At 46.8% G+C, this 23,057-nt stretch overlaps 1 protein-coding gene across 1 annotated transcript in view; it reads left to right on the top strand.

Moving 5' to 3' along the window:
• The window catches only part of Dpy (fibrillin-like protein dumpy), a 128,426-nt gene that overhangs the window by 13,677 nt on the left and 91,692 nt on the right, over positions 1 to 23,057 (top strand). The window contains exons 2-12 of the mRNA XM_076797411.1: positions 14,410 to 14,465; positions 14,685 to 14,880; positions 15,523 to 15,627; positions 16,310 to 16,426; positions 16,788 to 17,035; positions 17,142 to 17,391; positions 21,328 to 21,461; positions 21,651 to 21,888; positions 21,977 to 22,099; positions 22,421 to 22,555; positions 22,627 to 22,860. Of these exons, the coding sequence (XP_076653526.1) occupies positions 14,410 to 14,465; positions 14,685 to 14,880; positions 15,523 to 15,627; positions 16,310 to 16,426; positions 16,788 to 17,035; positions 17,142 to 17,391; positions 21,328 to 21,461; positions 21,651 to 21,888; positions 21,977 to 22,099; positions 22,421 to 22,555; positions 22,627 to 22,860 (1,836 nt within the window). The remainder of the gene's footprint in view (positions 1 to 14,409; positions 14,466 to 14,684; positions 14,881 to 15,522; positions 15,628 to 16,309; positions 16,427 to 16,787; positions 17,036 to 17,141; positions 17,392 to 21,327; positions 21,462 to 21,650; positions 21,889 to 21,976; positions 22,100 to 22,420; positions 22,556 to 22,626; positions 22,861 to 23,057) is intronic.

Genomic DNA, 23,057 nt, shown 5'->3' on the forward strand with positions numbered 1-23,057 from the left:
CCGAGCGCATCTATTTATCCGGCGATTGATTGTTTATGATAAACGGCCGTGATAAATGTCCCGGGAGGCAGCTCGATCGGCGCGGGTTCCCCGACGCAATTTCCACTAATAACGTTTCTTATGCGTGTAGCCGGGCGCACAGGTACGGCCGCGGTGGATATCCACTCATATCCACTCGGCCGGACGACCTTTCCACCCTTTAACGGTTACGATGCAATTATTCGTGCCTCGGGATGGCAGTGTCATGGGTCGCGGTGCAAATTACTTTTCCGAGTCTCTTCCGCGGTTCCGTTACCAAGCTCGCACACGTACAACACGCGGCGACGCGACGCGACGCGACGCGCGCGCGAGCGAGCGAGCGAACGAGCCTATCATTACGAAGATGATTTTATTATTTCATTGAGCGAACGCGCTGCGACTCCGATAATGAGCGTCATTACGCGACGGTCGCCGTTTCCTTCCGCGCGAATGCTCGTTCTCCCCCCTCGAAGAAATGCACGGCTTTATTGATTTCTTTCGACCTTGCCTCGTCGGGTCGTGCCTCGCCGCGAGGATTCGCTCGTGCATCTCGCCTGTTTCTCGCGCGTCCTGGCGAACAACCTTCCACTAACGACCCGGAGTAATTTTCACCGAGCCTGCATGAAAAAGAACCGGAAAAGATCTCGGATCTCGCGAGTGACACCGCGGTGCAGCCTCACCGGTCGACCAGGTTCTCGATGAAGTGTTAATTGCATCGATCAATCGGTGAATGCACGTCGCATGGGATTCGGAGTTTTTCAATTCGCAGTACATTGCAGTTGCGCTTTAAACACGGTACCATTAGGCGATGACGAAACGCGACACGAGCAAAATGAACTGAAAGGCGGCAGCCAAGGTCGCGAGATCTAGAACGCCTAAATCCTCGACGTCATAGTAGGCAACTGTAATTCTCCTCGACTTCTGTGACTTTTCTGTGCAACGTACGCTTAAAACTCGGATTTATTTACCTTTGGGCCGGCATTTTTTCCAGTGGAAACTTGAATTTTCTTTACGGAACATATATATATATATAAATAAAACCAAGTTTGTCCGCTACAGTGGCTCTCTAAAGGTACAGTAAGTGTGAGATCGAATCAATATGAAAATTGTTCGACTGGAAGCCAAAAGCTCGCAGGATCGCGAAGATCGAGAGCCCAGCGGATGATTCCCGTTTATCCGGCAATCCATTTCCCGTTCGGTACGAGCCGCGCTTTTAGCGAACGCAGGCAAAAATGGCGAACGGCGCGAGAAACGTTAGAACGGTGAATTTTCGCAACGATCAATTTGTCCGTTTAACCATCGGCAACACGTGTTAGACGGCGATCAGGAAAATTGCTGTAATTTACCGTTTTGCAGTAGTCATCCAGGCGTACGTACGCGGTTCGGCCAAACCGATAATAACGCCGCCGTTTCTGCGTTAGCCATGTACCCTAAGTGGTCCATCGAGCGGCGCGATGCGAGTTATTATCCGGCACTTTGTTTCGTTGCTCGTCGTCGCGGCTCGCGAACCCTCGCGAAAGCAATTTCAATTCGCGATCCATTCTCGCCGCGGTGCTCGTCGCTTTGACAAACGACGACTATAAATGGCCGCGGGTACGTTCCGCTGAAAACAACTCTAAAAGCGCCGGGATCGTCTGAATTGGCTTCGTCGCTGCCACGAAATTGTCCCCCGAGGACATTCGCCGTTCATTCTCTCTGTCAGCATTGTCTACCACCACGAAATTTTCTAATAAGCATACTTGCCGACGTTCTAAAGACGTGTTTGCTTTATTAAAGTTGTTTGTTGGCAATTTCATTCGTAATGTGATACTCGATATTGCTCCAGCTATAAGGAAGCTAGTGAAGTTTCTAGTTGCTTTTCGTATTGATAAGTATAATTAAACTTAGCAAGTACTCGTGTTGTAAAGACTGTTGTTCTTTCGATCTTTCGGTTAAGAGTTTACACATACGGGATTTATCACTAATTGGTATGAGTCTACTGTACACGGGACGATCGTAAATCCAAGTCGAAATAAATCCAATCCCGTCGTCCGAGAGTCGACAAGCAAAGTTGTCGCAAAAGCGCGATAAAAATCGGCAAAAATCCGACCTACACCAGTCGTTCGAAGCGTCTCGCATGTTCTATTTACGATAAACATCCCGTAGTACGTCCCCGGTCGCTAATTACAGGATCCGGCACAGCCCAGTTCCGCGTACCGGTCGATAACGAACGTCTTCATCCTGGGCCGCGGGAAATTACGCGGGCCGATCTCGTTCAGCAGATATTTATCGTGTGTCGTACCGTTACAATAAAACTGGTCCGTTCATTATGTGGTAATGAAACCTCGGCGCGCCTGTTACGCGAATAACCGGTGACACGTTTACCGCGAGTGCCTTAAGTGGATCCGGCGAGCGCGAGCGGCCCGGAGAGTTCAATGCTTGCAACAGCAATGTCGCAGCGAGCGCGCGGCGGCGATCGGCCCATTACTCGCGGTGTCACCAGTCTTTCCATATTTAGGGAAACCATCCGTTAACTGATTGCGCATGCGGACGTGGAAAAATCTCACGGCGCGACTCGCGGCGGGAAAAATGAAAAGAAGTTGAGTCGATTTTCTACGAGGACGGAGAATCCTTGCGTGGTTCTGGTACTCGAAAATTGATCGACCAAAGGATTTGCATTTTTTCCAGTGTTTTGTTAACCGATCGGTTCAGTTTTTTCTCGGAAATTCTCACGGATCGAACAGGCGGAACGTCGTACCGTTAACGGGACGTCTCTCTCGCATGTGCGTGGGAAAAAAGCACGGAGGACTCGCTTGCGAGAGGACGGTTAGCCTCCAATATTGCGATAGGCCGAGCCCGCGGGATGACTCTGGTAGTAAACGGAGGTTCGCGCCGGGTAAAATGATCGTTAATGACACGATTCGATCATCGGGCATTACGCGTGACGTCTCTATCCGATCTCCGGGGGACTCGACGCAGGAATTTCGTCGTGCCGCCACGAACTGCCTGCCACCGGTGATAATTGGTGTTTTACGCCGCTTCGGTAATTAACGTCCCCCCCCTGTATCCACCGAACGGCTTTCATGGCTGATAAGTTTGAGGATTACACGTCGCGTCGGCCGGCTGGCTTCTTCGCGCAGAAGAGCCTCGTAAAGCGCCTAATTGAATCGGCTAAACATCGGAGCCGTTTACCCGAACCGCCGACTGAGAACTATCATTGAGTCCGGGGGCCATTAGCGGGCCGGCAGATTTCTGGCGGCCAGGTGGGACGCGAACGCGTGTTTCGCGGCGCTACCATAAGCCCGATACAAATCTCGTTATCCACGGGGGAATCAGAGTGTGAAGATCCTCTCGCGCGGCGATTACCATTGCAGATGGATCATACAAACCCTGCCGTTCTCACTGAACCAGTGTTCGCTATAACGAACCGTGCCTTCAGCTGGTGGTTCTTGAACCTTATTCTAGGTCTATTAGCCCGTTGCGTACGAAGTGCTAGTCATGTTCACCTACTAAGGTTTTTTCCTCCATTATTCGATTCTGTATTCAGTTCATCATATTAAAATACTGCATTTTTATGATGCGAATGTGGGGATGTATCAGCATGGTAATTGAAGGCGATTATTTTGGAATATTCAGGACTCTGTGATTCACTATTTCCTCCGAGGATTTCCTGTGGCGATGACGAATTTGACCTTGAAACTACAAGTCCATTTCGAGTAATGGAATCCAATAATTTCTTGTTGGATCTTTCTTTAAAAGACCACTTCTAAGCTATTTTTTGTTAAATATTAAAACCTTGTTTTTCGATCCAGTTCATTTCGGTATGCATCAACTCGAGTTTCCTGGTATGTACCATAACAGTAAAAATGGTCGGTAGAATATTTTCATTCCTCCTACGGTCTCCGGAGACGTTACCGTAGGATCTAATTTTCAACGGAAAATATTTTCAATATTTAAATGAAACTTGGTTCGCGAGGGATCAAGGGATTCCAGAGACGTTAAATGGTAACAGTATCAGCCATCCTGAAGGCTCCCACGGGCGCAGCCCGCATACGCAGGGTTAAAAGCGACAATTACCGTGGCTAAAAATAAAAGAGTATTTAAATTCCACGAGATGTTGGCGGTGCGGGGGTCAAGGTTCACAGTCGTCGGCGACGATGTTGGCTCTAACCCAGACCTGTTAGCCGCTAACAGGTTGAATCGAATCAAAGGTAGCCGCTTCCAATCGGGGCCAAAGACGCGAACCTTGCCTCCCGTTCGCACGGTTGCGGTTTTCTTCGGAACTCCGGCATACCAATCGGATTTCCCTGGGTACTTCTCAACGTCCCACGCGCGCATCGAAGATCCTATCGATCGCCGACGCACTGATTTACAACGCGTCATCGTCCCTCGGTCTAAAGATGGTATGTACTCGGTGCGTCGAGGTCGTGGATCGTTCGATCGCGTTCCATTATCTCCGTGATTTTATAATTTGCGAACGCTTCGGCACAGTTTACGGAGAAACTGATTACAAAACCGACTGTATTTGCCTTCCCGCAATGATGAGTCTAGTGAATATTTTTACCGCTGTTCGATAACTATGACTCCACCAGTTTTGAATGACATAGAAGAGGAGGAACGGAGATTGTCTTCTCAGGACGTGTTCTTAGGTGTTCCTGATTAAAGAGTCATCCAGCTAAAAGGATAAAAATTTCAGAATATCTAGCCAACTCAATCTTTTATTTACTATCTAATTGCAATACCTCTTCAATCCTTTGCTTCTCTAACTTACCAATCAATTCTGACGCACTCGTGATCATCGTCCCTCGATCCAAAGATGGCACTCGGAGGACACGGATCGTTCCCCGTTTCATTAACCGGTGATTTCGCGAACCGGTGACGCAATCGGCGTTCGACGATCGATCCACCGGTCGATCGTTGGACCAAATGAAAGGGAGACCTTCGGGGAACCGTGCGACCGACGCGTAATTGTTCGTTCCGCGGCGGGTTGAACGCACCGCGGGGAATTTCGATCGCTTTCGGAGGATCGGGGGACCGTACGCTCGATCCAGGAGGATGCTCGCGTTACGAGGGACCTTTTACTGTTAGACGTTGCCAGCCGGCTGCCATTTTACGACGCCGAGCGTCTCTTCCAGTGGATCGTAACGCGGGCCAGCGCGAAATCTGCGGAAAACGTAACGGTACCGACGAGCGCGAGAGCTCCTTGATCCACGCGATCTCTCTCTCTCTCTCTCTCTCTCTTTTTCTCTTTCTCTTGCACTCTCCTCCTCTCTTCAGTTAGATTTGTGTGTTCGCGATTCAACCGTTTCGCGGATTGTTCCCGCAGCTGCGAGCTACGAGTTCGCGGAACTGTTGCTCCAGGATTTCGTTCCGCAGGAATGGTAATCGATGGGCGTAGACGCCGCGCAACCTACGATTTTTCAACCGCAGAATGGTCACGATAATAATGATTCGTTGAAGAATAAACAGCCTCCTGTACATCGTAATTACCACCGCGTATTGCCGGACATGGACCCTAATCTTTGCGATAATACACGGGAACGCTGCGATCAGTGAACAGCTATTAGCACACGTTGCACCGTTTTGTTCCGTTTTTAGATCGGGTAGTATGTTTGTTATTTATGTCTGCGAGGATGTAATTGTTGGTATCACGATTATAGCCCGCATTGATCGAACTGCAATTGTTAACGCGTTTGTTTGAAGCACGTGGCGTGAAAATGGCACCTCACGAAAAAACACGAGCAACTCCTCGAAATGCATAACAAAAAACAATTGAATGGCAACGGGAAAATACAGGAGACACCAGTGCCTGCCAAGAAGCGTGAAATCGTAAATAAACGTCACTGCCTGAACGGATGAAAAGGCTATGTAAACAAGATGATGTCACCATACCGCATCTCACATCGTTCACGTCATTCTCACAACAAACACGCTTGCAACGCTTACAACTACTAAATCTATCAACGACGTCAGGCAAAAAATTTCCACAACGACGGATCACGGTCTGACATTGAATTAAATGTTTGCCAAACACAACTAAAATGTTTATGTTCACCGATTAGAATATACAATGTCGAAACCCGTGATCGTAAATGGCGTAATTTTATCCAGTGCAGTTACTTTTCTAATTTTATAAAAAAACGCAATAAAGAGGGATAATAAAATAAAATAATAATGTTCGACAAGAAACCGAGAGGGTGATCATTGTCCTGTGTCCAAGGCTGTCCACGGAATTAATTCGCGTTAAACAACGAGGAGATAAACGTTTCATTAGCATTCGCCGGTGACGCAAACCTCGTTAAACAATAGCCGCGAGAGTTTCGGTTCGCGGCCGCTTTCCATGTAGCTGGCGGCCTTTGTTGTTACCATTTCGCGATTCGAACGGCGAGAATCGGTGTCCTGCGCGAACATCGATTAAATGAAGTTGCATGTTGTGCTTAAAATGAAATGGGAACGTTTGTGGCTGCAACGAGGGGACATTTAATGGCACCGAAGTGTCTCGGGAACAGAGAAAAACGTTTAACAGTCTGAGAAGAACGTTCTAAGAATGAAAAATAATTTTATGATCTTCGGTACGGTGGTGGTTGATTGTACAATTCACTCGCTGCCGCTCGCGCAGCCGATTGAAATTAAAAAGCAACGTGGAGACACCAACGTCTCGAGCTCGGACACGAAGCAAGAAGAAGGGGATGGTCCCGGTTCAGGACCGAGAAAAATGAAGCCGGAATGAATTCGACGAGAGAGGCCCACGCGTTACGCCAGTTTCGTTTGTACTACGGCAAGCCGAAGGACTTTCACTTTGCAACGAAATAATTCTGTCTCGCCTTGTTAGCCGCTCTCTCGTTAGCCGGCGGTGGGCGTAAGTTTTAGACCCGAATCGCTCGCTCGGTTTTATACTTTGTTGATTCATGCCGGATGTTGCCACAGGCGAGCACGACGGACGCCGGGATCGTGCTTAGAATAGGAATTTTCTAACATGCTGCAAACCGCGAGGCGAGACCAACACGGTTCGCACGAGCATCCCCGACTTCCTTCTTCTTTCAGCTCGTCGGTTAGGCTATCTGATCAGTATGCAGAAAAACCCGAAGAGGGTCAACATCCACCTTACCCGAGCCCACCAGGAAACATCCTATTCGATTATTAGACTGCTGGATCTACGTTTTCTGAAGCGCTCGTGAGAAACGGCATTTTAATAGAAATCTCCTCTCCCCTCCACTTCTACAGTCTGAGGAGAACATAACCGTATCCTGAAGACTTTATCTGCCGGAAAACCTAGAAAACAGTTATAAAGTCTTTTTTTTAAATAATAATCCCAAGAGATGTGATTCGCTGCTTCCCGATTGAAGTTCCAATTGACAAATTAACGTTTCACGACCAAACCAATAATTTTCTAATGGTTTTACTTTCTGTCAGAAAGGACCGATGGAGTAATTGCAATTGTAGAAAGTAATACAGCGAAGTGTTTATCTTTAATCAGATCATCGTCGAGTCCCGCAAGTCGAAGTTTGTACCGTGAGAGGCCGACGTTATAATGACGTTTTAATTACCGGTGATCGAAATTAAAATGCGCGCGTAACCAGAAGGAAGCCTTAATATCGGGGCGCGATCGATCATTAGGGGAACACTGTCGAATGAAGATCATCACGAAACGACGCTAATTAGTGCGCGCCAGCTGATGCCCCGCGAATGGAAGCAATTCGCGTGGAGATACCGCAATTACGCGAACCGCTGCGTCGATTATGTCAAATCCCCCCGGAGACGCCGCGGTCGTTACTTCTGGTCTATGATTACACGTGAACTCGATCACCATTAAGTGGGGAAGGGGGGGGGGGCAGCTCTATTTTATTACTCCGTTGTGGCACGCAGCCCGGAAAAACTGCAGCCGATTACGAGCCGCTATCCGAGACGAAATTGGAAGTTCCGAGCAATTCGAAAAACCGTCGCGGAGAATGTCGGGCAACTGGAAGCATAAGTGGCGACCATTCGCGAAAATGTCTCACTTCACTTAATGAATTGGCTCTCGGTGATTCGGACTTCAATGCAAAAGAGTTTATGCGTTTACAGCACGAATTGGAGTTTTAAAACGGTGGGAAGAATGTGAGAATCTTCTTCACTTCATTACAGAGGGAATTTAAAATTATCGAAGAAAGTGACACGTTCTGAAATCGTAAGTGGCCATTTCGAGGGAGTAATTAAAGGCCGAGTCTCGTCCGAGTGCAACTGGTTTGCTCGATTCGTTACGTATTGTATGTCCAGCTTCTCCTTATATCAGTCCCCCAGAGACAGTGACACCGAATGGATTTTCTCCTTCGCTAATCAGCCGTGCTCGTTTTTGCAAGGCAGTCGGACGTCTCAAAAGAGAGAAAGCCTCGCAGACGTTCGATGGTTTACCGTTAAATAGCACGCCGATTAATAAATATTCATTCAGCGGGATGCGCACGCGTACTTGTGCATCCGCGTATCCCACCGGCGAAAAAGAGTCTAACGTAGTAATTGAGGCTCCGTTTCAGGCTTGTCGTCTCTCATTAAACGGTCTAACAGTATCTTCCTCTCCTTAATCGCTGGAATTGTCATCCTCCGCAGACAAATCGGTCGTTGTCGAATTCCTTGTTGATGCACGCCTTGGAAACCGCCGGCCACGACATTTAATTTCAGAGCTTGCTATAACATAGAATAACTCAACTATACATCCCCATATGCAACTTTGCTAGCCTGCTTAGAACATATTACGGAATTGTGGTATTGTTGACGAATATAAATCAACAAAAATTAATGTTCCTGCATCGTATATTCGAGCGTAAAGCTATGTCCACACCGAAGCAGCAAGGAGTCACTTTCAGTTGCATACATTTTGAAGAAATCTCAGCTTTCACCAAATAAGGAGAAGAAGGTAACAGGAGGCGACAATAAAGACGGATGTTTCTACCATAGCTTCACGAAACGAGGCGAACGATTCGACGGGACCTTAATTAGTCACGAAGAATCGTTTCGGGACGGCAGGAATTTTTCGACTGCCACGCGTGGCCTCTAATCCCGGATCGGGACGCGTGGGTGGATGGGAACGAGAGAAAAAAAGTACAGGGACAAGATGTACCTCGTCGCATCTAGGCACTTTCACGGCGCCGTTCAAACAGCGCAAGCTTCCATAAACCGACACGACCGTGGGCGATCGGATAGAAAAGAAAGAGTACGGCGAAACGAGATGGAAAAGAAATCCCAGGAACTAGGGACGCTGTACGCGGCCGTCCAGGATCGTTATCCTTGATAGAGCCGCGTGTAGCGTAGACCGCATGATAATTAAACTCGGACCGGTTAAGTCATCGGCAAATGTCTACACGTTCGGACGGTGTCGAAATCGCGAGTGATTCGATTGTTGCTGGATAAATATGGAGGGAAATCTGTACGGTGTAGGACCTCCTACGATCGAGGTACTCGAGGGTCCTTGGACAGCTTGGCTAGTTAATAGAAGAATCGGCCTTTTGAATGTCTTCTCTACTCGTGTGCAATTTTTATTCATTATGTACAGAATGTTCCACTTAACACGGGCCACCTACTTATCGTCTTCTAGCCGTGACACTGCGGGGAATGTTGGTGAAACCTGAAATTTTATTTAAATCAAGTTTCGCCGCGATTAAACGAAAATGGAAAAAATATAATCCAAAGCATATGGAATTAAATCGTGAAAATTAAACGATCAAATAATGATTACGATCCTTTAATTATTACTTGAATGTAATGACCTTGGGCTTTAGAATTCTTTAATCATTATTTGATCGATTATTGGGTTCTTTAATCATTATTCCCTTCAACTGCGACGAAAGAAAAATTTCTTTATGAATCTTTCATGGTCGTCCATGTTTTATCACATTATATGCACACAACTTTTTGACCTTCAAACGAGCTTGGACTTTACAATCCTTTAGTTATTACTTGAATGTAATGACCTTGGACTTTAGAATTCTTTAAAGTCCAAGGTCGTTTGAAGGTCACACTGTTATACATGAATAAGCAGTAATGTACAACGCAAAAAGTTGTGTGCATATAATGTGAAATTTTTCTCTCGTCGCAGTTCAAGGGAATAATTAAAATCGAATCGACGTAGGTGGAACGCCTTGCGCATGGACGACCCAATTAAAACAATCTCGGGCACTTTTATCGGCGCGATTTCGGCGAAACGAGCGTGCGCGATTCAAGGGATCGGAAGTAGGCCATGGAAAATCGGTATGGCGAATTCTGGATCGGCCGAGGCTCTGTCTCTTCGGAGATTTGCAACAACGTTTGCGCGTGGGAGCCAATCGCGTTATTGGCACCCGGGTGTGCTACGGTTGTAGAGGCACGCGTGTCGGCCCGACCTGACGTGTGTGCGTCGCCGACTAATTGATAGGTTTTGTCATCGTTTCCTTCTGTCTGCCTACCGGATGATATCATTGACACCGTAACACATTTCTCGTTGATACCCATACCGAGCAGCGCAGCAAAGTTGCGAGCACCGAGGAGCGCAATTCCGAGCCGTTATTTGCATAAAATGACCGTGTGTCGAATGCTTTCTGCTGCTGGTTGCTGTTTCTGCATGCAGTTCTGTGCAGGCTGTATGCAGCGCGGGGGGCCGCCACTCGCAGCAGTCGCAGTCGGAGATCTCTGCTACCATATACAGCTAATTCCCAGGCGACGAGGATTCGCGCGGATCGGCACGCGTGAAATGTCGCAGAACGATGCGATTTCAATTTCACGCCGGAATTCCGTGCCTTTTGAAACGAATACCTGCGTGTTTCTCTTTTCGAACCGCACGCTTGTACGTTTCTCTTCGGAATGGAAATTACGGGACGCACGCTCGTGCAGTGATCCTAAACGCACCGTGACTTTTCCGAATTTTTATTCGAAACCTCTTTGACAATCTGCGAGTAAATTATTTTGGAATGCAGCAGGCAGATTTCAATGATCGTAATATTATAATCGCTGTCCGTCAGACTCCTGTTATTTCATACTTGGGACACAGGACTGAAGTGGACAGGCATTATGACTTCATACATCTTCTCTTTACGATCAGCCCATAAATAACTCGATTCATAGGATCCATCCAGGTGGTTCCCTTATCGATTCAAGAAATCTTGCAAATGGAGTTGGAAGTAATCGTCGATTGCGAATATAGCGAGTCGCTTATTTGTTGGAATTCCAGCCGGGGTCGTTCAAAATTCATGGTGCGCCGTTATTACGACAACGGCGGCGTTCGTCGAGCGTTTCCGCGAGCGTGGTTCGCATGAAATTACGGAAACGGCGTGGCCGGTATCGATGCATCTGAAATTCGTTATTTGGACAGTGGGGTGGCCAATTTCCGTGACGAAAATCCGCGAGGGCGAGGGCGAGGTCCGGTCTAGCCGGATTGCCAGCTGTCTAGCTGGTGCTTGTCGTGGAGTTAAGGGTACAAGGAGGCACTGGTGGTCGGTGCAAGCTGTTGCGGAGGGGCAGGAGGGCCACAGGTGCATCGCACTCGCACGCCCTCCTTTATTACGTTCCTCCGCGTCCTCCGTCCTCCTCTTTCCCGTCCCTCTTTCTCGCTCCTCGAGCCTTGCGCTCGTTAGTGACGGGCTCAACGCGCCTGCAGTATCACTCGAAGCAGTATCAACGATACGTATCAGAAATTTACCCGGTCGTTTTCACGATATAAAAGCCCTCCCGTCGTCGTAAAGTTCCTTCCGCGACCGCCGGTTCCTGTTTCTGGCGTCCCGCAATTCGAAAACTGGTTAAAACAGCGCTCCGACTAACCTTCGCGTCCTTCGCGCGAGAATTCCTCTCCGAAAGGAATTCAATGTGCTGTTATGGGCGCTTGCCACGCCTATAAGATCACCTGCAACAATCCTAGAACGGATTCGTCCATCTGGTCCGATGAAATAACATTTTTCTCATCGCGAACCTTCTGACACCTCAACTTCAGTCTCCATTTCTTGGGACGGCGATTAAAAATTGCAATGCGAAGTTACAACGCTGCAACAGAGCTTAATGAATGAAATGAAACAAAATTTATTTAGGCCATTTAGGTGTTTCAGTCGTCTTGATGGGACCACACATGCGCAGGGGAATGAAGAATAATGTAGAAACGCTTCCTTTGGAGATGACACCCTATTCTTTACAGAATGAAGATTTTGCAAAGTATTAACAGCCTCGGTAGGCTGATGGTTACAATGGTTACCTCTTTCACTGTATATAAAACATGAAACACCTGTGCATTCAGGAGAAACACGGTTAGCAAATGTAGAACACACCCCCCTTTTAAACTTATTGCGACACGCTACGTGTGAACAAAAACAGATGAACTCGATGGAAGTGGGTTAAACAGATTCATCCGTTCGACAAAATAAAATCCTTCTCGTAGCAAAACTCCCCTTCTATGTGTACAACATCGTCGACTTTCGTTTTCTGTATCTTCGGTATCAAAGACTGTTAAGAACATCGCACGGATGGGCCATCGTTCATCTTGATGTATCAAGATCAAGGCTGAATCGTTCAAAATCATGCTAGACAGAGCAACTTCATATTCCACGGTTCCAGTCTTGTACTAGCAGTTCCTTTCCCTCTTCAACATTTTCCTCCTTGCGATCTTCCACCTTTTGCCCCTCGCTCCTCTCCCATGTCTCTCCTTCCTTTCTCCTCGTTTTTCCTGACTTTCTGCGTTCCTCTCGTTCGTTCTGTTAATTGTTCTTCTCTTTTTTCCTGTCGGCGTTCCACCGGGAGCTCTTCCTTTTCTTCCCTCTTCTTCTTCTTCCTCTTCTTCTCGACGAATCCTCCTTCGCCGAGGCACAGTCGTTAACATTTCGCGGCGCGGTTGATCGCCGGCTCTGACTTATTGTGCGACGTGCATCCAGCTCCTTCGCTTGCGTACCATGCGTCCGTTCGAGCGTTCGCCATAAGCGCGCTGCACGTAAACACGGCTTCCGCGAATCGCGTGCACCGGTGACCCTTGAAAATCATGCTTCCGGCCGACGCGAAATCTCAGGGTGGGGGCTAGGCTTATGGGTTCTCAGACCGTCGAGGATGGTCACGTTCCAGAACATATCTCGAAAGGATGTGTATCCTTTCCGTAAACAGCTAATACACGGTTTCGCAATCTCCCTTTCGTCACAGACACCTGTTCGAAGCTTCTTTCAACTGTGCGCTTCTTCAGGGTACTGTTCAATCTTTCTGAGAACAGAGGGCTTCTCATGTTTCGATCTTATGCTGTTAGATTCGAAATAAAGCAATTAAATTCACCAGACATTTTGACTCTATTTTTTAATGGTTCAAATAAGATGACCAGAAAGTATAATTTTAGCACCCTTAAAGCTACAAGTTAAACCATTTCAAGGCTGCAGATATATTTTAAATTTTAAATAAAGATGGTTGCTTCTAGTTGAATCCAAAATTGATAGATCTTTATCTGAAGGTTTTATCAACTCTTTTATAATTATTCGTTTTAAAATTGGTTTAGCTATGTACCGACTTGAAGTTTTAGACCACTGGGTGGTCAATTTGGTAGAGTCACAGTACGAAAACCACATTTGTTATACATGTAACTACAAACAGTGCTAAATTATGATACAAACGTGCATTTGCAATCTAATACATCACAAAATACTTTACAAAAATATCACATAAAGATAGACTGGTTTAGTACAAGCTCGTCAAGTGGCTTAATTAATTCGATCACCGTAAAGCAATCGGAATGAAATCGAATCCGCGAGCTCCAGTTCGCTCTTTGCCTTCCTCGTTCTCTGCAGATCGTTATGCAACTTTGTGTCCGGAGCTTCTCGTGTTTCAAAACACGATGTAAACCAGGAAATTGGGGGGTTTAGGGCCCGGGCTAAATGTAAGCCGATACAGTTAGGTTCGGGTTGGTTCGTGAGGGGGTCGGAAGTGGCGGCGTGCTGGGCCCGCCTGTCGGACAGGTGCCCCGACTCTGCACCGTGTTCCCCTGTTTTACGGGGCAAGAACCAGTCGGTTTCTTACGGCCGCGACAGCGAACGGGGGGATTTTTCATCGATTCGCCACAGGGAAGTCGGCGTTTTCTTCGATAATCCCTCGCAGCTTCGAGCCCGTTCTAGCGTAATCTCGGACGCCGCGGCTTCGCGGCGGTCTGGTCGCGCACGAGTGATTCCAAAAATCTTATTACACCGTGCTCTCGGAGCCGAGAAACCGAAGCGAGGCGTCCGTGTTTGTTCTGGTTCGCGAAGGGCATCCGCTCGAGCGAGACCGACGTCGATGATGTAATTGGGCGAACGTAATTCAGGAAACCGTCGAAAAACGTCGAGCCGTGCCGTGCCGGTGTCGTAACGACACAATCGGCGTCGTGCGCTTTTTTGTTCTCGTGTCGTTCGATTGACATCATCATTCCCCGCGATGCACCGGACCGAGCTGTGATCGATCTCTTCTCTGTTGCAGTCAAGATGAAACGTCTTTGGCCGTTGGTGGTGTGGATACTTCTGTCCTTGTGTCCAGTGAGTATCACAGTGTTCGTTGAAGCGATCGCCTTTTCAGAGGATCGTTGGATCATTGTTTTCTGTGCAGTGCTCGCTGTTGAGGCTTTCGGGTGTATTTGATCGAACACCGATGAAGCTAGCTGAAGTAACTCCAGCAGGCTTACACCTGAAAGTCTTGCGAGAACTGCGCGGGTCATGAAAACCTCAAATCTCTAATTGTTCCGTGTTGTTTGATAGGCCGAATCTCTCAGAGAAGTCGGCCGAGGATCCAGGAGAGAAGTGTTCTTCCTAAATCTAGAGGACGGCTACTTCGGCTGCCAGGTGAACGAGTCGACCGTATCGATACAGCGAATCGAATTATCCAGGCTATGCGACGGCACTGTGGACTGCTACCAAGGCACGGACGAGCAACGCGACAGACTCAAGTGCACAGGTGAGTCGAGCAAGGATGCGGCGGGAAAGCGCATCGTCCTATGACGAGCACTGCAGCCGCGGAAAATCGTATCGTTTTGTCGTCCTCCTCGGTCGCGATACCGTTACAAGCCCCTGCCGAGGACTTTTTCGCGTCATGTCGTTGCTCACGGGGCCATTTGGAATCTCGCGATCGAGATCGAAGTCTTTTTGTCGGCGCAAGAAGCCGGAGCGAATCGGTCATTTGAATTGCACTAAAAATTTGTCATTCTGCAGCGGACGATTCGTATGAGAATTTTTTGAGTCACCGTAGACCGCGTTGGGAATGTAGTGCAATTATGTCTTGTAAACAAAAATTGGTTTTGCGCTCTGGGAGAAAATACGAGTGGTTCGGAGCGATTATCGTAACTGCGATTACCGAGCGTTTCCCCGTCTTCGTCGAGCGTTCTTCCGGCGGGATCGATCGACGACATTGATTTTTATTCGCTTCCCATCGTAATCGGCCTTGGCAGCTCTTTTACGCAATCGCTGGGAAACAAATTACTCGTCGGGTAATCGACGGGTCTATCGGCGAGCGTCTTCCGCCGCCGATGACTAAGGGGATTATCTTCGATCGTTTACCCACGGCCAGAATTGATTTTCTTTTTTCTTCTCGTGCGATTAGATGACTGCACGAAAGAGGACGGGACCAGGTGCGTGAACGGCGTTTGCTTGGACTCGGTCTGTCACTGCAACGACGGTTTTAGTGGTTGCAATTGCCAGGTGCCAGGTCAGTATACTGAAATACTCACATTTCACTGTTTAGAAATATTTGGACACGCATGACCTCTTCGAAAAATATGAAACCTTTTCTTACGTAGAAAGAATCGATTGTTTTGTTGCCTTGCAAGAAATGTGATCCCACGTCGTTTTCCAACAATGTTGCCAGTAACTAAAAATTTTGATCGGTAAAACATTATAATACACTTCTTTTTGTTAATGTTTGCAATAAGTAGACTGCGAGATTTTATGCAAAATAGAAATTGTCTGACTAACCAGTAAAATATAGGAGCAACACGAGTTAGCGCATAGTTGTAATTCCTAAGCCCGTAAGTTCGCAAGATAAGGTATTTACCGAGTCGCGAAGACGGAAGGATGCACGCGTGTGCAATGGACGCGAGAAACAGGATAGGCAATCAGCGGACAAATAAGAATATTTTCTCGTTTCCTTCTTCCTGCGATTTCACTGCTCCATTCAGCAGCCGAATCAACGGTTTCGAGTTACCACTCGAGAGTGTATCCGGAGGGCAGATTGCTATATTGCGTTCAACCACCTATTACGCCTTTGTAGACATCTCTTTCTGGAGGGGTATACACTAACCATACGTACCGATACCGTTAGATTTTACGAGCCCTGTATCGGAGAGGAACGGCAACAATAATCTCTAATGCGAACGCGAACTCCGTTACAGACGAAAACGAGTGCATGTACCGACCCTGTGATATATTCGCGCACTGCACCAACACCCTCGGTAGCTTTCAATGTTCCTGTATCCCCGGCTACGAAGGCGACGGTTTCCATTGCAAAGGTATGCCAAGTTTTGCTATACTTACTCTTTGAGAGGGGTCTTGCTGCTTTGACGGTCCAGAAAATCTGCGAGCTATATCGGATTCTATAATAACTTTCTATGTTTCAAAAATCGCACTTGCAACAGTGTTAAAAGATACGTGTGCTACGAAAAACCAAAAAGTACCTTGAGGAGAGGCTTGTAGCCTAGAAAAACTTCCGAAGCCATCTTTGTAAGCTCTCCTCTGGAAAACAAGAACTAGCTCCACCTATATTTAAAAATTTCCAGTAAAGAGATAGAAAACGAGATCTTCGAAGCCGTCAAGGTAGAGAGAGACTTTTTCCTAGGTCCCCTAGGTGCTATCATGGTTGTATGCCTCTAGTCATCAAAGAGTGTGACAACCCGGTGGTGGCCGGGAGATGCGTGGAGAACGCGAAGTGCTGCAACCTAGTGGCGGGCTACATATGCAAATGCGACGATGGTTACACCGGGAACGGCGAGGTGCGCTGCGAGGATGTCGACGAGTGCGCGGAATTTGACGCGTGTGGCGATAACGCGGTCTGCCAGAACACACCGGGGAATTACACGTGCTCGTGTCAGGAAGGTTTCACGGGTGACCCGTTTAAGAGCGTGAGTATTATCATTGTCATCGACGCACAGATATTCTACGACTAGGGTTCGGGGGCGAACATGGGCGCACACCTTATTGCATCGGGTACGCGATGATTCTTTGCAGTGCGTCGACGTAAACGAATGCGAGTACCCGGGCGCCTGTGGAAGGGGCGCGTTATGCGTGAATTTGCCCGGGGGCCACAGGTGCGAATGTCCCGAGGGCTATAACGGCGAACCCGAAGAAGAATGCGTGGACATTGACGAGTGCTCGCGCAGCCCTTGCGGTCGTTCAGCTCAGTGCACAAACGTGCACGGCAGTTTCCGTTGCTCCTGCCCGGAAGGAATGAGCGGCGATCCTTGGCTGGGCTGTCACGGTGAGTAACGCGGCTACTAATTATCCGTAACGATATCGTAACCACGCGTGTCCGCACGGATTAGGAATCAAATCCTTGCCGTTGCGTCGGACCTACCGGAAAGCTCTGCGACCATACTCGCACGCCATCCCATCAAATATCTTTTCCCGTTGCCTCCTCGTTCCAAGGATGCTCATCCTTTTACGTAGTAGCAATGGTACCGTCCAAGGTTGACGAATAAGATATCCCACAAGATAAACTCGAGCCTTTTACCCCGCCAAGAGAGAGCATCCTTTTATGAAGCAGTAATGGCGCGACGTTGTCCTATACGAGCAAGATATCCAATAATTAAGATCGCAGAAGATAAACGCCATAAGAATTATTTCTGGCGTTACCGTTCTATAGCTTCGTTGTAGTTTGAATGTTAGCTCTGAATTGCTTTTTAATTGCAACAGGAATTCATGTAATTGCACCAATGCACATAACTCACGGTTCTTCTGCATTGCATTTGCACGTACAGCTCTCGCGAGTGCGTTCGGCAGGTTTCTGGACGAGCACGAAACAAGGTCGAAGCGAACTTTCGTTATTCCTGGGAAATTTCTTATTTTGAGTTTAAGAAACGCTGACATTCTTTTGCGCGGAATTTTGTACTAAATCTCCGATGCACTAATCAAAATTCAATAATCCGTCCATTTCAGGGTCCGGGATAGTCACGTGACTTTTTAATTAATAATTTCCATTCACACATCCGACGGATCTTAAGTCTGTGACTAAACTTGTCACATTTTTTGCTCTGTATTATCGATATTATGAATTCTGACGCCAGAAACGTGCTTCAAGTTTTTGGCTCTATTTCGCAGAGAATCAAGACAAAATATAGCTCAATTTGTACGAAAATATTGACGAAAACTCGAGGCACGTAAAACCATTTTTTGACGGTAATGTAGTCACTCTACCTTATCGCGAATCTACGAAGACCGGAACGGATCGAAAGAGCAATGTGAAAATTTTGTTGAATCAAGATTGCGTTTAGGAACGTTTTGCGTGTACCGGTCGTGTACCAGTTCCCGAATATAGTCTGACAAAATGGACATTGGAGAAAGCTCATTACCGTCCGGTATTGTTTTAATAGACTTTCGATCTCTCCAATCTTACCAATCAGAACCAGGTTGTATTTAGCAATCTTGTGTGCCGTTTCACGCCATTTTTCTCCGAATATGCAACGAATGGGCCCCGCGGTCCAACATCGTCGTATCGCTTCTATTATCTATTTTGTCATGGGTCGTCTTATGCGATGGAAACTGCGAAACCGAGGCAATAAATGTTTATAGCCCGAGTTGTACCCAGTAGCGGTAACCGTAATCAGGAAACGTAGCAGAGCTTTCCGGTAGACCTAGTGCATTCACGAGACGGTAAGTGAGCGAATGTGAGAACCGAAGGAGATGCTCCTCTGTACATAGAGAACGATTACGAGTGAATGAATATTCCTCGAATAACAGTGTCCACGCTTCGTTAATAATATCGCTCGCGTTAACATTCATAGCGCAACAAATTCGCGACGGCGTGACGGGACACCATGAAATCCGATTACAGTGTTTACTCGATACATGTCCGAAACACAGGTTCTATCCAGGGACATGTATCGGTCATGTACTATTCTTTGATTCACGCCGAACGGTTCATGGCTCCTCGCGGGGTATACCCCGTAGCAGTGGGGATGGTTGTGGGACTTTTATCGGCTAGGCGTTTGGGACATATACAGGGTGTCCCACATAAATGGGAACACCTAAGTATCTTTCGTATTTACAGTCCTATCAGAAAACTTCAGAGGGTAAAGTGACACTATTGCAGGGGGCAATATAATGGTGAAGAAAAAATTTTTTTATGACATTTCAAGGTCACCGATATTTTTTTAAATGAAATAGTATATTCTTTTTTACGACAGCATGATAGACAATAAAAAACTGAATTTAGTGGATACCACCTTCTTGACCTTGAAATGACCTTGAGCAAGAATAATCATGTTGAAGCGGACGAAATGTTGCTGCGGTTCAAGTAGCGGATGAAGATTGTAACTTTCCATAAATGAGGATGGTCAACATTTCGAACATTTATTATGATATGTAAAGGTCAACCCGACGTAAACAACGCGCAATCTTTGCTGAAACACGTAAGTTTTAAACTTCCACATTTCATCCGCTTCAACATGATTATTCTTGCTCGAGGTCATTTCAAGGTCAAAAAGGTGGTATCCACTAAATTCAGTTTTTTATTGTCTATCATGCTATCGTAAAAAAAATATACTATCCGATTTAAGAAAACATCGGTGACCTTGAAATTTCATTAAACAACACGACATAAAAAATTGTTTTCTTCACCACTATATTGCCCCCTGCAATAGTGTCACTTTGTCCTGAAGTTTTCTGATAGGACTGTAAGTACGAAAGATATTTAGGTGTTCCCATTTATGTGGGACACCCTGCATAGAGTAAACACTGTATTGATAAGCTTCGGAAATGGAAACAGACAACGATCATCATCTACTCGATCAGTTCGAGTAAATCATGCCACTAACCGCGTCACTAACAGATGTAAACGAGTGCGAGGAGGGCACGCCGTGCGTCGGGGACGCCGAATGCGTGAACACGGAGGGTAGTTTCGAGTGCAGATGCAGGCCCGGCTATCAGATGGACCCCACCCACGGTTGCATCGACGTGAACGAGTGCGGTCGAGCGGATGCATGCGCGGCGAACGCCAGATGCATCAACGTCCCCGGATCGTACAAGTGCATCTGCCCCCAGGGCTTCATCGGTCAAGGACTAACACTCTGCGAAAGTCAGTCTCACTCCCTTTAACGTTTTCTTTTCCCCTCCATCTTCTTCTTCTTCTTCTTCATTTTCTAAGATGCCGCTCTTCTAAGACAAAACACCATCGGCGATCATTAATAATACTCATCGTGCGATTAACCGTGTTGATTAACAGACGTGAACGAATGCGAGAGAAACCCTTGCGGCGAGAACGCCGAGTGCACCGACACGATCGGCAGCTTCGTGTGCAGCTGCAAGCAGGACTACACCGGCGACCCGTTTAAGGGATGCAGCGGTTAGCTACCGACACTCACTGTCTAATCTCCTACCGTGTATTCTCGAGTAACATGGTGCTAGCACATTAATTTCCAATTGACTGTGGATCTTGTGCGCTCGCGAAAAACAGGGTGCTGTGAAGCATCGAGCACAGAGTAAAAGAATTTAAGCATGACGTCTCTTCGTTCCGGAGTTATTGAAATTCTTAAGAACTGAAATTAATTTAAAGATTCCCGGTCCTTTAGATTGCTTCGGGAAATCTTACGCAAAGATCTGCAGTCTGTTCATAAATATTTAACGATTCACAATTAACCAATAACGATGTTCGATTTTTCCAAACTCTTAATAGGCGTTTCTCTTATTTTAAACGGTTTCCGATCCTATATTGAAAGCAAAATTTCTAAATTTTTTGGGAGAAAGACTTACTCTATTGCATTCCTGGTTTTCTCAATAAATTGAAGCATATCCACAAAAATTGGCACGTCTCCCCATTTTTTACTCGCTCATTATACAATATTAAATCCATTCAGAAGAGTCCATAAAGAACCTCTACACGAGGTGTAACTGTCCAATTCGCGTTGCTCAAGCAAGAAACATCTGAGTAGATGAAAATTGACTTCTTCTGCACGCAGATGGTTATTAAATTGCATCCAGGAAAAGGTTATTGGAGTACATACGGGAAGAGGTTTTTCGAGTACCTACAGGAAAACGTTTTTAGCACAGAGACCGCTAAGAAACGCCTATCGAGAGTTAGAACATGCGTTGAATAGTGTAAAAATCACTGTATAAAGTCTATCACAATATTGGTGTTCTGGCTGGTACGTCAGATGTATATAATTCTTTTAATAACACGTATTTTTCGAATAACGATCAGATATCGACGAATGCACGGCATTGGAGAATCCTTGCGGAAGGTACGCGATTTGCAAGAATGAAGATCCTGGATACACTTGCGTCTGTCCACCGGGGTACAGTGCCAACCCCAGTCCGACAGTCGCTTGCGAGCAGGTAATTTAATTACTTCCGGTTCACTTTAAACAGCTAGTACAGTTGAATTTTCTTCTTTCTTCCAAAGAAACTTTAACTCTAGGACTAATTTTCTAGCTCTAGGCTCTAATTTTTAATGTAACTCGACATTATATAGATATGGATTAAATGTTACTGCTACGATTCACTTGTACAATATGAATTTTGTAGGTTGACGTGACCACCCTCTGCAAATCGAACTTCGACTGCGTGAACAACGCGGAGTGCATCGAGGGCCAGTGCTTCTGCAAGAACGGTTTCAAGGCCGTCGGTGCAGAATGCGTGGACCTGGACGAGTGTCTCTCGAACCCCTGCGGGCCCTCGTCGATTTGCAGCAACACCAGAGGAAGCCACCACTGCGAGTGCGAGTCCGGTTTCGTTGGAACGCCGCCGCACATACCCTGCAAAGGTAAATTAACGCGGAGTAATTGTTGTCGGGCGATGCCCGGGAAATAATTACATAGGGCTGCCTACAATGATCGCGGTTTATTGTGTAGCGCCTTGCGACGAGGTCACTTGCGGGGACCACGCGTACTGCAAGGCTGACGGCCACGAAGCCTATTGCATCTGCGAGGACGGCTGGACTTTCAACCCGAACGACGTCGCGGCTGGATGCGTCGGTTAGTATCCTGCGATCCTTCGAACGTTCGTTGTCGTTGCTGGATTGCGGATCTTTATGCAGAAGAAAAATTATGTGCATTAGCTGCAGGACATAGGAACCAAATAGGAATTCACTTGTCTCTTTAGAAGTTCTACTTAGCTGTGAGAAACGCGATGACTCCTATTATTTTCAATTGCTCCAAAAAACTTTGACTTTACACGAAGACCTGCAGTCTAGTTATAGCTTCAAATGATGACATGCATGTAATTTTAATCATCGCGAATGCATGCCGCAGATAGACACCAGTCGAGTTAACTTGCTAATGTGTTTGAAAAATCAGATATAAACGAATGCGATGCCGTAAACGGCCCCTCGGGACGCTGCGGTAAAAACGCAATTTGCACCAACACTCTGGGAGGATTCAGCTGCCAGTGCAAGCCCGGATACTCTGGAAACGCCTTCAAACAGTGCCTAGGTACAACGTCTACCTTTCACTTAGAGGACTCAAGGGGAGCCGTATCTGGAAAATGTTCTTCTTAATTACAGACGTAGACGAATGCACGAGACACGACGCTTGTGGCCACGGTGCCACATGCACGAACGCGGAAGGGTCTTATACGTGTGCGTGTCCTGAGGGCACCATACCGGACCCTGATCCTTACATTAAGTGCGTGGGTATAGTTACCTGTGAGGTTGACGGCGATTGTCCCGGAAACGCCATTTGCGATCCGCAGAAGAGGTGTCTGTGCCCTGAACCCAACGTTGGAAACGACTGCAGACGTGAGTGCACATGCCCGTATAGTGAGATCATCTTTTTGAATAGGCAGCGCTATGATCTGGCTGACTCAAAAGGAAAACTTTAATTTTTCTTACATTTATTGTCGTGGGAGCATAGAAATTAATTTAATACAACCTGTGAATTTTAATCTAGTTATTAAGGTACCTTCAAAAATATTTGTAACCCATCAAGCTCAATT

Source organism: Halictus rubicundus, chromosome 12 (genome assembly GCF_050948215.1).
Source record: "Halictus rubicundus isolate RS-2024b chromosome 12, iyHalRubi1_principal, whole genome shotgun sequence".
NCBI classification, from domain to species: Eukaryota; Metazoa; Arthropoda; class Insecta; order Hymenoptera; family Halictidae; genus Halictus; species Halictus rubicundus.